Here is a 14,689-nt window from a genome sequence, read left to right on the forward strand (position 1 = left end):
CTCCTATACCTCCTGCTGCAGGCTTAATCTCTGTTTAAGGTCCTTGTTTCTTATTTCATTGAGAAAATAGAAGCAGTCAAAAGAGAGTTTCCCCTTGCTCCCACTGCATACCAAAGCTTTTTTCTGACTGTATTTGGCACAGCAAATGAACTATTTATGTTTCTTCTATCCAGAGCCAGTCTAACTTGTACAGTGGAAGTCATTCCCTCTTCACTGTCTAAGGATTTGCTTCCACGGTCATCACTCCTCTCTACCCTTCATTTTTCCTCTCCACTGCATCATTATTACTGTAATCTATCCCATCTTAAAAACAAAAACCAAACTTGATCCCACATCCCTCTTCACTTACATTCCTATTTCTTTGATCCCCTTACGGCAAAACAATATTCACAAATTGTCGCTATCAACTGACTGTAAACCACCTCAACTTTTACCAAGGCTTCCTTACATTATCAGTTTCAAAAATTGGTTCTTGTAAATATGTTTGATAAATACAGAATGCTCTTTGAGATTATGGGCATGTTCACAAGTTGTGTTCTCCCAGACTTATATAATAAGGAGATGTTTACACTTGCCCCAGTTTTTTAAATTAATTTTTATTGGAGTATAGTTGCTTTACAATGTTGGTTAGTTTCTTGCTGTATAGCAAAGTGAATCAGTTATATGTATGCATATATCCACTCTTTTTTAGATTTCCTTCCCATTTAGATCACCACAGAGCATTGAGTAGAGTTCCCTGTGCTATACAGTAGGTTCTCATTAGTTATCTATTTTATACATAGTAGTGTATATATGTCATTCCCAATATCCCAATTCATCTAACCCCCCTCCCTTCCCCCCTTGGTAACTGTAAATTTGTTCTCTACATCTGTGACTCGATTTCTGCTTTGCAAATAAGTTCATCTCTACCATTTTTCTAGATTCCACATACTCAAATTTGTTGAACACAGAACTCTTTTAGAAAGAACCTATGGGTGTTTTCATACTTCTTTTTTGATATAATTTGAGAAATGTTCAGCTTCTCAACTGTGATAATGGGCAATTTGCTTAAAATGTCATTCTTCTCAGTTTACTTGAGAGAAGGTGAGTCCAGAGAGATCCCCACCCCCTGCCCCCACTCAGAATTGTGTACTGTGATAGTGGCAGAGATGACATTACAAGTTCAGAAGCTTTTTAAGGTTCTGTTACTGACTGAGCTATCTACTTTGGATAATTATATTTAATCAGGGCCATTGTTATTAAGATATTTACCTTACTTACTTTTCTTGAAGGTGAAACATTAATATCCTTAAACATGATCTCCTAAAACAGCAAAGCTTGTTTGGGTCAATCTTATTTTTTTCTGGCTTTGGTATAATTCATTCAACTCTGGCTCTTCTTGTAACTAGATAATACGCATGAACTTTGAATTAACCTATCCACAAGATCTGCTGCCCTTCTAATTGAAATAAATTGCTTCTGTGTTTTTAGGTGTCTGGAGTAGATTTGCAGAATGCCTCTCACAGAGAAGCGGTTGAGGCCATTAAGAATGCAGGAAACCCTGTGGTGTTTGTTGTTCAGAGCTTGTCATCCACTCCAAGAGTAAGCTACTTAAAAAATATTCTCTATATCTGTGGACCAGGCTTTTTCGAATATATTTTTACTGTTATTCTACTATTACGTAAAGGAAGCATTAACTTCATTAAAATTTAGTTATTAACCTCAATTTTCCCTTTTTTCCTCTGATTTTGATTTCCTGGTCAAATTTGAGTTATTCCAGTGTGCAGTGGAGTCTAACAGACCCATTTTTGATTCCTTGATTGCCTGTTTACCATTTTTGCTAATTTGGAGGCAAGTTACCTAACCTTTCTGAACCAGTTACTTTGTTTATAAAATACTTTGAATACAGAGTAGGTCAGGGTTAAAAACATTCTAGAGGGACCACCAAATGGTATTTTTACAGGCATGTAAAAATTCAGACGTGTTGCATTGTTATATGTTCTGTTAACGATTCTGAATTCGCAAAGAGCAGTATTTAATCGTAGAATTTTTTTTCTATAATAAATTACTTATTTGGTATGGAATTAGAACTCTGATACACAGATGTTAGTGGCAGGATGTGTATTTTATATTGCAATATGCAGCCCCGTAAGCCCTGTACCTGGAAGCAATGTTTATTTTTCTTTATTTTATAATGGAAGGCAGCTGTTCAAAACATAGACACTTATGAACAGTAGAAAAACTCTGCATATTTTTTAAAAATTTGCTTTTCAATTCGCTAATGCAGTGCCTTTCAACCTTTTTTTATGTCAGGGAATACAGAAAATAATATTTGTATGGCAAACTGTGTAAACAGATGTCTGGCTGTCCCAAGGGCGAAGGCATCAACATGCTATTTCAGCACGCTTGTAGCCTGCCTGCACACAGTGGGTTGCAGCCTCACCCCACCTGGGCAGCTCTGCTGTAGTGCACTGCACTGCAGCACAGTCCTTTCTAGTCTTAGTGCTCCGTTTATACCATCAAGACTAATTGAGAGAAGTAAACTGAATAATGTCTTCACATTTTTATACAACTTGAAATTCTAGATTTATTGGAATCCACCTTTTAACTTATAATATTGAGAAAGTCATTGAGGCCATCACTTTTATTTCTGGAAACTGAATTCTGTAGGAAAATTGGCCAGATTATTCCCTGCCAAATGACACTTCCAGAGAAATAGTTTTGAGCGAGAATGAACCAAGCAGATTATACATTTATGTGGCCACTTGCAAATGCCCCTCTGAAAAATATTTAAAGCATTTTAATAGGTTATAAAGTCAGCCAAAACGGCCAAGATTTTAATCCAGCCTTCGTTGGTGAGCTGAGGTCGAAATTTTCATTTGGAGGACATAAACAGTACAATTTCTTTCAACTGTTCAAAACAAGGGAAAATGTCTTCAGCATCGCCCGATGTTCAAGTTACTTAACCCTCAGGCAGCATCACAGACTGTTACATTGTGCATTGGGTTCATCAAGCATTGAACTATCTGTGATTCTAGCCAAGGGATGGCGATGATATTAGTGTCCATGATTTGTTCCTTTTTTTTTTTTTAAGAACAAAATGATTCCAGTTGAATAAGGAAATGAAAGGAATCAAGTTTCAAATCTTTGCCAAACGGTGCTCTCTTCGGCTTACTTATTCTTGCAAGTTATATTGGTCATCATAGGAATAGAAAACATAGCCAAATTCTTAATTATTTTTGATCAGCTTACATTAAACTTTGAGACTTTCTTCAAAACCCCCAAATAAGTCATTTCCATCAAGGTCCTGTGTTTAAACATGCCTTGGTTACATGGAAATTCTCATCAACACCATGAATTGAGCAGTGGTGTTTATATTTGTACCTTTTTTTTGAGTTGTATTTTATTTTTTTATATTTGTGCTTTTAGCAGGTGGTTTAGGAGGATCAACAACACATTACTTTTTTAAGCTTTTCCTCCTGAATTTCTCAACTATTTTTTCAGCCTGCTAGAAAGAAATGTGTGTATCTGCTTAGATTTACTTGGTAAATGCTTATTTGAGAGCAAAATTCATGATTTATACTGTACACCTCTATAGAAAGCTTTTATGCGAAGGTAACATTTTCCAGTTAAAATTACATTTCACAGTAGCATTAGGGTTCTTTTTTTTTTATACATTAAAAAACAAACCCGGGCTTTCCCGGCGGCTCAGTGGTTGAGCGTCCGCCTGCCGATGCAGGGGACACGGGTTCGTGCCCCGGTCCGGGAAGATCCCACATGCCGCGGAGCGGCTGGGCCCGTGAGCCATGGCCGCTGAGCCTGCGCGTCCGGAGCCCGTGCTCTGCAACGGGAGAGGCCACAGCAGTGAGAGGCCCGCGTACAGCAAATAAATAAATAAAGACTTTTAAAAAAAAAAAAAAAAAAAAAAAAACCCTTTTGAAATTGGCATCATGCCTTCAGTTCATTAAATTTATTATCATGTGTTGTTTTATTTTTTCCTGTATTCTGTTTGTATTTCCCTAATGTCATTGTTTCATAATGGCACCTAAATTTTTTGGACATGTGTCCATTTTGTGTATTAGTCGTATAGAAATATATTTTTTACTTTCATAAGAAACCTGTGCTGTCCTACTTTTCTTAAAGATATAGTCTTTTTGGTGGGCCTTTGGTCTTCCAAATTTTGCTAATCGTATGCATACAGAAAGATATTTCTCTGCTCTTTGAAAAGCAAACATTGCAAACTTTGTGAATGGCAGCTAACATTTGGTCCCATCACGAAGCTTCTGCCATTCAGTTTCAGCTGTTTTTTTCAGAGGAGAAAGTAGGTCCAGGGTAGGCAGATATTATAACTTTCTAGAGAGACAAAGTATTTGTTTTAAAATTCTATTTATTTATTTATTTATCTATGGCTGCGTTGGGTCTTCGTTGCTGCGTGTGGGCTTGCTCTAGTTGCTGTGAGCGGGGGCTACTCTTTGTTGCCGTGTGTGGGCTTCTCATTGCAGTGGCTTCTCTTGTTGCAGAGCACAGGCTCTAGGCGCGTGGGCTTCAGTAATTATGGCACGCGGGCTCAGTAGTTGTGGCTCGTGGCCTCTAGAGCGCAGGCTCAGTAGATGTGGTGCACGGGCTTAGTTGCTCCACAGCACGTGGGATCTTCCCGGACCAGGGCTCGAACCCGTTTACCCTTCATTGGCAGGCGGATTCTTAACCACTGCACCACAAGGGAAGCTCCTGTTTTAAAATTCTTTAGGGCAAGAAACATATACCTGTAGACCCACTAGTTTTTGAACTCTGACTTAGGTTGTTGTATATATTAAGCAGAGAACTTCCCTGATGGTCCAGTGGCTAAGACTCCACACTCCCAGTGCAGGGAGCCCAGGTTCGATCCCTGGTCGGGAAACTAGATCCGTCTTGCTGCAACTAAAGGAGTCCGCATGCCACAACTGATCCCGCATGCTGCATAGAAGATCCTGTGTGCCGCAACTAAGACCTGGCTCAGCCAAATAAATATTAAAAATAAATAAATAGAGAAATAAGTATTAAGTATAGTGTCTATTTACATAGGAAGCACCAAAAACATGTTGCTTTATCACTACTGTTGTTTTTTACTTAAGTGAAACATTCCTGAGACTTTATTCCAAAATTAATTTCCTTAGACTCTAATTTAAAAGTAAAGAAGAATTAATCTTAAATTGCCTTTATTTTTTATTCTTTTTAAAGATTTTTTTTTGATGTGGACCATATTTAAAGTCTTTATTGAATTTGTTACAATATTGCTTCTGTTTTTTGTTTTGATTTTTTGGCCATGAAGCATGTTGGATCTTAGCTCCCTGACCAGGGATTGAACCCGCACCCCCTGCATTGGAAGGTGAAGTCTTAACCACTGGACTGCCAGGGAAGTCCCTTAAATTGCCTTTAGAGAGAAGTGTTTTTTTGGTTTTGTTTTCTAAATTATCCCTAGGCAGGAAGTTCCTTTAATTTTCTGAGAAAGGATATTTATTTTTCCTTTTAATTTGCATGTCTGTCATCAGATTTCATGCCAACATTATTTGTGTTAGCTATTTAAGGATCCTTTTAAAAAAATCACTAACAGTTTTGTATTTTCCTAAGATGTTTTATAGATAGTTTTACAAAAAGAAATGAGTCAAAAAGTAATCTATGATGTTGGCACCATTAAGAATTAAAATTATTTCTATGAAATTGAGCTGTTTGACTCATTTATAAACATTTATTCAACACTGCTATGTATTAGGCTTTTTCTGAGCAACAGGGTTATAGCTCTCATTGACCTCTTATCCAGGAGTGTAAATAGCTTTATAATTTATTTATATGCTAGCAGTGATAGTGAAATATTTATTGAATGTGCACAGTGTGCTAGATATCATACTTGAACTGGGGTACAGTGATGAACAAGGTAGATCTATGAAATAAATGTTGCATTCAGCGTTCTAGGAATTAACTTTGCTTACCCTTAAAAGTGTATTTCGCAAAATGAGATGTTTGGATGACAGTAAGTATTGTGACCTTCTTAGTCTTCATCTTCACCTTCTGGATCTACACAAGCCTGTGAATTTATTGCCCCTTGATGCTACACACACACACACACACACACACGCACGCACGCACATTTTGGGTTTTATAGCTTGTTAGATTTCCCAAGTAGTATTGCTTGCCTTGAATTATACTTCTCGTGTCTTTACTTTTAGGTGAAGTTAGAGAGTTAAGTAGGATTTTAATTGTTTTTTAAAAAAATTAAAGCCACGTAATGATTGTGACATTTAAATGTTTTCCTCTTCCCCCTTCCTTGTTTTTGTGGTGGTAGGTCATTCCTAGTGCACATAACAAGGCCAAAAAGATCACTAATAACGAGGACCAAGACACCCAAGAAAAAAAAGAAAAGGTAACCTAACCTTGCAAGCTTTTAAAAAATGTTTCTGGTTTCTTTTTGCATATCTGAGCTGCAATTAATAAGTGTTTTTTTGATGAGTATCAAGATAGAAGTACTGTAGTTATAATATTTCCCTTGTGTGAACATGACTGATTCTGGCCTGGATGAAGGCCTAGTGGAGTATAGGTGTAAAAATGTCATGACGCACCAATCAGCCATCATCATCTTTCTCTGTCTTTCCTGTTCAGCTGGGCTGGTTGTCTGTCTATTCCCAGAAAGTTTCTCAGACTTTGATCTTGCTGCTCCCTCAGCCTGGAAGTCCATTTTCCACATTGCTCTTCCTTTTCATTCTCGAAGGAGCAGGTCAAAGGTCATCTCTCCTGAGAAAACGTTTCTTACTGTCAATCAGAGTTAATCCTCCACTCCTGTTTCCCCACCTCTATTCTAGTAGAATTAGTTGATATTAAGTTTATCTTAGGGTATGGTGTCAGGTAGGATGGATTTTCATTTTTCCCCATAAAGGTAAATAATTATCCCACTCTTTTAAATAGGCCCTCCTTGCACCACAACCTCTGTCATATCTCAGGTTATCAGGGGAAGATTGTTTCTGAGCGTTCTCTTTGTTCCATTTGTTTATCCCAGCACAAATGCTGCCCTGCCTAAATTATTAAAGTCTAATAATAAATCTTGTTTTCTAGTAGAGCAATCTCCTTTACGTATTTCTTTTTCTTTAGAAGTGTATTACCTATTTGTGTCCTTTTTCTTTTCCATTTAATTTTATAATTAGCTTGTCAAATTCTACCAAAAACTCTCTTTGACAATTTTGATTGGAGTTGTGTCAGATCTATAAATTGTAAAGAATTTACATCTTTATGATATTGAGCGTTCTTAACCATTAACCTGGTATGTCTTTCTATTTATTAAATTCCTCTTTTATTTCTTACAATTAATTGTTATCATTTTCTTCAGAAAGGCATTGTAAATCTTTGGTTTATTCCTAGAAATCCTTATATTTTGTGTTGCTTTTAAATATTTTTTTTTTTTTTTTGCTTTTAAATTGCATTTTCTGTTGCTAGTATGTAGATATGAAATTGAATTTTATATATTTTTTGACATCTTGTAACATTATTCTCTTATTCTTTTATAAAATAATCTGGTTCAGGACACTGGGAAAACCAAAATGCTGAAATAAAAAAGTTAAAATCTCTCATAAACCCACTATCTAAAGATAAACTTATTAAATATTTTATGTAGAAGCTTTTAGTGTCTTGATGTATGCTTTTAGTGTCTTGGTGTATGTACTTCACATATACATATATATATATATATATATATATATATAATTTTTAATAAGAATATGAATCCCAAATTCTAGTACTATGTAGATTTTCATTTCTGAATTTTCTATATGGATAATAATAACCACTTTGGATAAAGGCAGTTTTCTTCTTCCCTTTCCAGTATTTTATCCCTTGTTTTATTATATCTGCTAAGATCTCTGTGGTGTTTAATGGAGGTAATAAGAGCTAACATTCTTATTGTTTTACCTCCTGGTAGTTAGGAAATTGCTTTCAATATTTAACCATTAAATATGATGTGTGCTGTAAGTTTTTATAGATTATCCTTTGGTTATGGAAGTATTCCCTTTCATTCTTATTTTGCTAAGAATTTTTATGACGAATGGGATTGATATTGAATTTTATCAAATGTATTATCTACATTCACTGAAATAATTTGTATGTGATTTTTTTTTTCTCCTTGAATTCCTTAATGTGGTGAATTATATTAATAGATTCTGTAATGTTAAACCAATCTTAAATTAATTTGGTCATGATCTTTTTTGCCTGTTTGCTAGTATTATTTCTTTTAGAATTTTTACATCTGTGATTTTGAACAAGTTTGGCCTGGAATTTTCCGTTTATATACTATCCTGTCTGGTTTTGGTTATAGAAGACTACTAAAATGAATAGTAGGAGTACTTCTTCTTTTCAGTTCTCTGAGAGTTTGTGTAAAATAGTAATTATCCATGCCTTACATGTTTGGTCAGATTAGCTTATGAAGCCATCAAGGGCCTGTGTTACTGAGCTATTCAGATTTTCTGTTGCTTTTAGAGTCAGTTTTGATTACTGACTCTTTTCTAGGAATATTGATGTCACCTAAATTTTGCATTTGTTGGTATAAAGTTGTTTATTCTCTTAACATGTATTATCTGTGTTCTCTTCAAAGTAGTTCTTTTTCATTATGAATATAGTTTATTTTTTTATTAATCTTGAAAGTAATTTTTCATTTAATTCCTCATTTTGAAGAATTAAGTTTTGAGCTGTTAGTCTTCTCTGTTATATCTTTATTCTGCTTAATTAATTTTGTTCTCATTTTTTATATTGTCTTATTTGGGTTTATTTCCTTCCCCCCACCTGATAATCTTTAGATAGTTGTAGAATTTATTGTTTTAACCATTCTTTTTTTCTAAAATAGTCATTTCAGACCATAAATTTCCTTCTAAGGTCCTTTTTTTTTTTTTTTTTGGTGATACACGGGCCTCTCACTGCTGTGGCCTCTCCCGCTGCGGAGCGCAGGCTCAGCGGCCATGGCTCATGGGCCCAGCCTCTCCGCGGCATGTGGGATCTTCCCGGACCAGGGCATGAACCCGTGTCCCCTGCATCGGCAGACGGACTCTCAACCACTGCACCACCAGGGAAGCCCCCTTAATACTATTTTAAAAGCTGGCTGTCCTTGTTCTGAGCATTGTCTTTCACTTAGAATGATCTGGTCTGAGGAAAAGTTTTGCTGAAAATTCATTTGCCTTTATTATTCTTCATTTAACTCACTTTTAAGTTTTTTCAAACAAGAATTAAAGAGACACCATGATCACATTTTTGAATTCTTTTGTTGCTTAACAAGTACTTTGTATTTGGCATCTTCTCTTCCTTCATCACTCTTGCATTTTATTGATTTTTGGATTTTCTATAAATGTACAAAGTACTGTTTTGGTTAGACATTATCTTAAATAAATTTGGGTGTGTGTTTTTCTTTACGGATCCCAAATATTGTTTTCTATTTTGGAGGAATTTATTTTATGCCTGCTTTCTGTAATGGACCAGTCATTGTCCATTTACTGATGTGTATCCTGCCATTAGTGGCTTTGTCCTATAAAGCATAATTGATTGTACTTTATTGAAATCCTGTAGCAAAACAAATCTTAATCTGGTTATTTTGGCTTTTGTGGAGTGCTTGGGTGTATCGGCTCCCATTCTTTCCAGCAGCTTGGATCTCTCCATAGTTGGGCATGTTTTATTTTTCCCAGCGTTCAAGAAAATGTCAACATTCTGTGAAGGTAATCTGATCATAAAGTCTACTTTAATTAAGCCTATTTGAACCAAATATTGATGTGCTGTATCATTTGGTGTGTAAATTTAAAGAATACTTATACAGAAATACAAAAAATATTCATCATAAAGCTTTCTCTTTCTTTTTTAAAACATTAAAATGTGTGTTGACTCTTTATAAATTGTAGATGAATACCTCTTTGGTTAGAAAATCTTGGTATTTCAAGTAGTTTTTAAAGAATGAAATCTTTACCTTCTACAATTGAATAAAAAGTTTAAATAATTGTAGGATTAACACATTGGGTAGTTTTTACATTTAGACTTAATTTTGAAATGTTTTTCATTTGAGTTATTTGGTCAGAAATAAAGAAAACTAAGCCTCAACAGTGTAAAGAAAGTACATATAGTTGACTTTCTCACTGGAGAAAGGAATTCATTCTTCTGGGTAGGTTAACAGTCTTAAAAGCTGTGCCTTTGAATTCTTGTTTTCTGTATTACATCACAGAGTCACTTTTACATAATAACATAAACATAAGAGAATGAATTGTATTTATTTTACAATCCTGGTGGTGTGATGGAAGTTGGATAGAGTCAAAATATTTACAGATTATCTTTTTTATCCTGTTTGTCATTGAGGAAGAGGTTATACAAAGACAATTAACGCTTCTCTCAAATTTTGCATCTTCAGAAGCGAGGAACTGCTCCACCTCCAATGAAACTGCCGCCTCCTTATAAAGCTCCATCTGATGACAGCGATGAAACTGAAGAAGAATATGCATTTACCAACAGTGAGTTCCTTTTCATTATTTGGGGTGGATGCAGAATTTATTATATTATGCTTTAATGATTGTTGTAAATTGTCAAATACAGTGGTATAACTTCTTAGAAAATGTGCATTAACATATCTTGCTGAAAAAGAAAGTTTACATCTCCAAAACTTCTGTGACTTTATTTTCCTAAGTTTTTGTCTTTGACACTAATATAACAGAGTGAGTATCAAAGGCAGCTGGGTGGTAAACTTTTATCTACATTCCCTCCTAGTCTTACTATTTGGTTATGATTACACAAATGCTAAGAAGTCCTTGAAATTGGAGTTTGACCCATAATAATAAGAGTTGAATGTAGATTTTAGGCCTTGATTACGTGCCCTACTCAAGTGGATGGTGATATTGTCAATGCAAAATTACAGAGGGCCAACGAAGTCATAATTTTTCCTTTAGATGTCATTTCATGACGCCCTTTTGTATTAGTTGTATCAAATATACATTCACACATATATTTAATGAAGGCTTTATTTAAAAGAATTTATATATCTTATATGTATGTAAATTATATGTAGTTTAGATCTGATTGCTGTTGTGTATGGAATTTATTTTGGGGTGATGAAAATGTTCTAAAATTAGATTGTGATGATGGTTGCATAATTTGTGACTATACTGAAACCTACAGGATTATACATTTGAATGGGTGAATTTCATGGTTTTTGAAATTTACATATTTTAAAATAATATTTTTCCTTCTATAATATAGAAAAGGAGTCTGATACAGAAATTGAAAGAGTTAAAATTCTGGCTCCAGTACTTCCTAGTGTGTGACCTTAAGCATGCCCTCTTCTATGAAAATAATGATACCTACTTAAAAGGGGTTGTGATGAAGATTAAAATAAGGCGATAAGGACTTTAGCCTGGCGTATTGTGAATCTTCAACAAGTATTATAAAGTTGACTATAACTTTATATTTTTCTAAATATAATATATAAATGAAATATAAAAATAAATATAACTATAAAGCAAGTTGACTTTATAAAAACTTGGTTTGTACTTTGTGATTTTACAGAACGCTTTCTCATGCATTTTCATTTGTTCAACAATCTCTGTTGAAAACCAACTGCTTTTCACTAACAGTGCTAAGTGAGTCTTCTGTGAGATAAATGAAACATAGCTCCTTGTTTTCTCTGTGAGGTTACCAGCCTGGAAGGCAGGATACAAAGGCATGGAAACAAAATTTCGTAAAGGTACTGCAGTGCCTTGGTTCTCAACCTCTTTGGAAGAGCAACACGTGATGGATACGATTGATATATGTGTGCGTTTGTGTAATGTAATCCCTTGTTTTGATATAGTTATTAGGGCAGCTGCAGCAGAGTGGAGATAGCTTGTTGATTAATCATAATTTCTGGGATACTAGAATGCCTATATCTGCATGGTTGTTAGGAAACCTGGTTTAAGCATGTGACTAAGATTACATTCTAATCCTAGCTCTACCACTTAGTTGTGAATACATGGACAAGTTTCTTAACCTCTTCATGGCTCACGCTTTCCTATCAATATGGAAGAGAGGGGATGTCTTATAATAATCTGCCTCACAGGACCGCTATGAGCATTAGAGGAAAAAGCATTTAAAGAACTTAGTATAAGGATTGTGATACCTAGTAAACACTCTGGTTTACCATGTGCCAGGTCTTCATATGTGTTAATAACTCTATCAAAATAATAACTTTGTGAGGTCTCTAAATGTACAAATAAACAGGCTCAGAGAAATTAAGGAATATGTCAAAAATTACACAGCTAATAAATAGTGGACATGGAGTTTAAATCCAGGCACTCTGACTCCAGAGTTGGTACTGTCTGTCATCTACTCTTCCCATTACTTAAAACATTACTATCCCAGAAATAGGAACAAAGTGACTTGGGGTTATCTAGTGAATATCACTTTGATACCATTAGATAAGCAGAACAGTTCCCCAGAGTTCCAAGACCATGTGTACATGTGTGTTCACAGCACACATTCACAGCGTTAGAGGGGTTCAGGAAGGGCATTGATTTACACTGAAAGCTGATACAGTAAGTCCCCTACATACAAATGAGTTCCATTCTCAGAGCACATTTGTTAAGTCCAATTTGTTCGTTAAGTCCAGCAAAGTTAGCCTAGGTACCCAACTAACACAATCAGCTTATATAGTACTGTACTGTAATAGGTTTATAATACTTTTCACACAAATAATACATAAAAAACAAACACAAAAAATAAACATTTTTAATCTTACAGTACCGTACCTTGAAAAGCACAGTAGTGTGCAGTACAACAGCCGGCATCCAGGGGCTGCCATCGAGTGAACAGGCAAGAAGAGTTACTGACTGGAGGAGGGAGAGGAGGTGGGAGATGGTAGAGCTGAAGGATCATCAGCGATAGGAGACAGAGGGCAAGCTGCAATTTCACTCAGGCCTGACGTTGACGGCACAGGTTCTGGTTCCTTGCTGGATTCAATTCTATCTAACCTCTTGAAAAAAGATCCAGCCTTGCTGGATTCAATTCTATCTAACCTCTTGAAAAAAGATCCAGTGATGTCTGGGTAGTAGCTCTTTTTTTCTTGTCATAGATGACACAGTAGCACTGGATTGCATTCTGAACGGCTGCTGCAACCTTCGTGTACCAGTCTACGTTTGGGTCCTGTGCCTCAAAACTAACAGTGCCTCCTCAAATAAAGAAAATCCCCTTGCCATTTCCTGCGTCGTGAATCTCTTCGGTTCTTCAGTTACTTCTTCCTCTTGTCTCTCTTCATCCTTTCTCTGGGCTTCCAATTCCATCGGGTCTTCATTAGTAAACTCCTTGTGGTTCACAGCGAGGAATTCAAAGAAGTCGTCCTCTTACAGATCTAGTTTGAAATACAGATACTGTACTACTGTAGCCTATACAGTACCTTTCAGTAAAGTACAGAAAAGCACAACCACTTGTGGAGGATGCACACAGGTGACAATGTACACAACACACATGAACTAACTTACGTGATTGGACATGCAAATGCATGTTCACATCTTTGAAAGCTGGCAGCTTGAAGGTTCATATGTAGGGGACTTACTGTATAGACTTCTAGTATCAAATTCATCTCCTAACTATGACATTTCACAAATTCTCCAGCAAATCTGGGCTGTGAATATGACTTTCCATTCATTTTGCTCCCCATTTTTTCCCTTCCCATTGAATTTTCTGTTAACCTGCTCCAGAAGGGTTTGAACCGTCTGGAGCTGTGAGATGGTTCACATTTAAAATGTAGATGAACCTAAAGCCTCTAGCTTTCCTGTATTTCTCCTGATATGGATCTGGTGAATTTTTCTTTGCTCCTCAACTCTTATTAAATGAATACTCCGCTCATCTTTCCAAAACTAAAAGCAAATTTGTTCACTGTTTTATCAGATTCTTATTGTCCCAAAACTAAGCATTTCTTTTTACAGTGGTGAAAGTATGATTACATAACTTCCCCATGGTCCAGGACTAGGAAGTGCAAGGCTGGAATCCAAGCCGTAGGCCTACCAGGAAGTGATGATTATATCAGAGAGATCACCGACGTGAGATACTCATGATTCTAAAGTGTAGTTTAATCTGACTTAGGTGAGCTTTGGCAAGTTACGCATTTACAAATTCATCTGGTCAAGAAATACTTATTGAGTGGGTATTTTAGGTGGGCAGACACTGTTTTAGGTGTCGGGAACAAGATCTCTCATTAACTTATATTCTAGAGGGGGAGAAAGCTTATAAACAATAAGATAGTTTAAATATTGATAAGTACTGTAAATAACTAAATAAAGCAAGGTAGTATGAGAATAAATCCCTTGGAGGAGGCAACATTAAGTGGAATGGGTAAGGAAGGCCAAGCAAGGTAGGACCGAAATGACAAGAAGCAACAACAGAGCTGACTTTTTAGTCATCATATCGATCAGATTTTTTTTCAGACTGTGATCCACAGTAACATATATTTTATTTAACAACCGAATATAGATGTGCGCGTACACATGGACACACACACTAACATGCATATATAATTGAAACAAAAGTTTCATGAAATATAACTTACCTTTATAACATATGAAGAAATTATTCTTTTTCTATACTATTTTTTCTTTTTTGGCCGCACCACGTGGCTTGTCGGATCTTAGTTCCCTGACCAGGGATTAGAACCTGGGCCCATGGCATTGAAAGCGCTGAGTCCTAACCACTGGACCAC

At 35.8% G+C, this 14,689-nt stretch overlaps 1 protein-coding gene across 2 annotated transcripts in view; it reads left to right on the plus strand.

The window, feature by feature from the left end:
- PATJ (PATJ crumbs cell polarity complex component) overlaps positions 1 to 14,689 on the plus strand; it is a 340,450-nt gene that overhangs the window by 137,413 nt on the left and 188,348 nt on the right. For both annotated transcript variants that reach the window (XM_065889002.1, XM_065889011.1), the window contains exons 24-26: positions 1,471 to 1,581; positions 6,299 to 6,376; positions 10,379 to 10,478. In XM_065889002.1, coding sequence (XP_065745074.1) covers positions 1,471 to 1,581; positions 6,299 to 6,376; positions 10,379 to 10,478 — 289 coding nt within the window. The remainder of the gene's footprint in view (positions 1 to 1,470; positions 1,582 to 6,298; positions 6,377 to 10,378; positions 10,479 to 14,689) is intronic.

Source organism: Phocoena phocoena, chromosome 1 (assembly GCF_963924675.1).
Source record: "Phocoena phocoena chromosome 1, mPhoPho1.1, whole genome shotgun sequence".
In the NCBI taxonomy this organism is placed as follows: domain Eukaryota; kingdom Metazoa; phylum Chordata; class Mammalia; order Artiodactyla; family Phocoenidae; genus Phocoena; species Phocoena phocoena.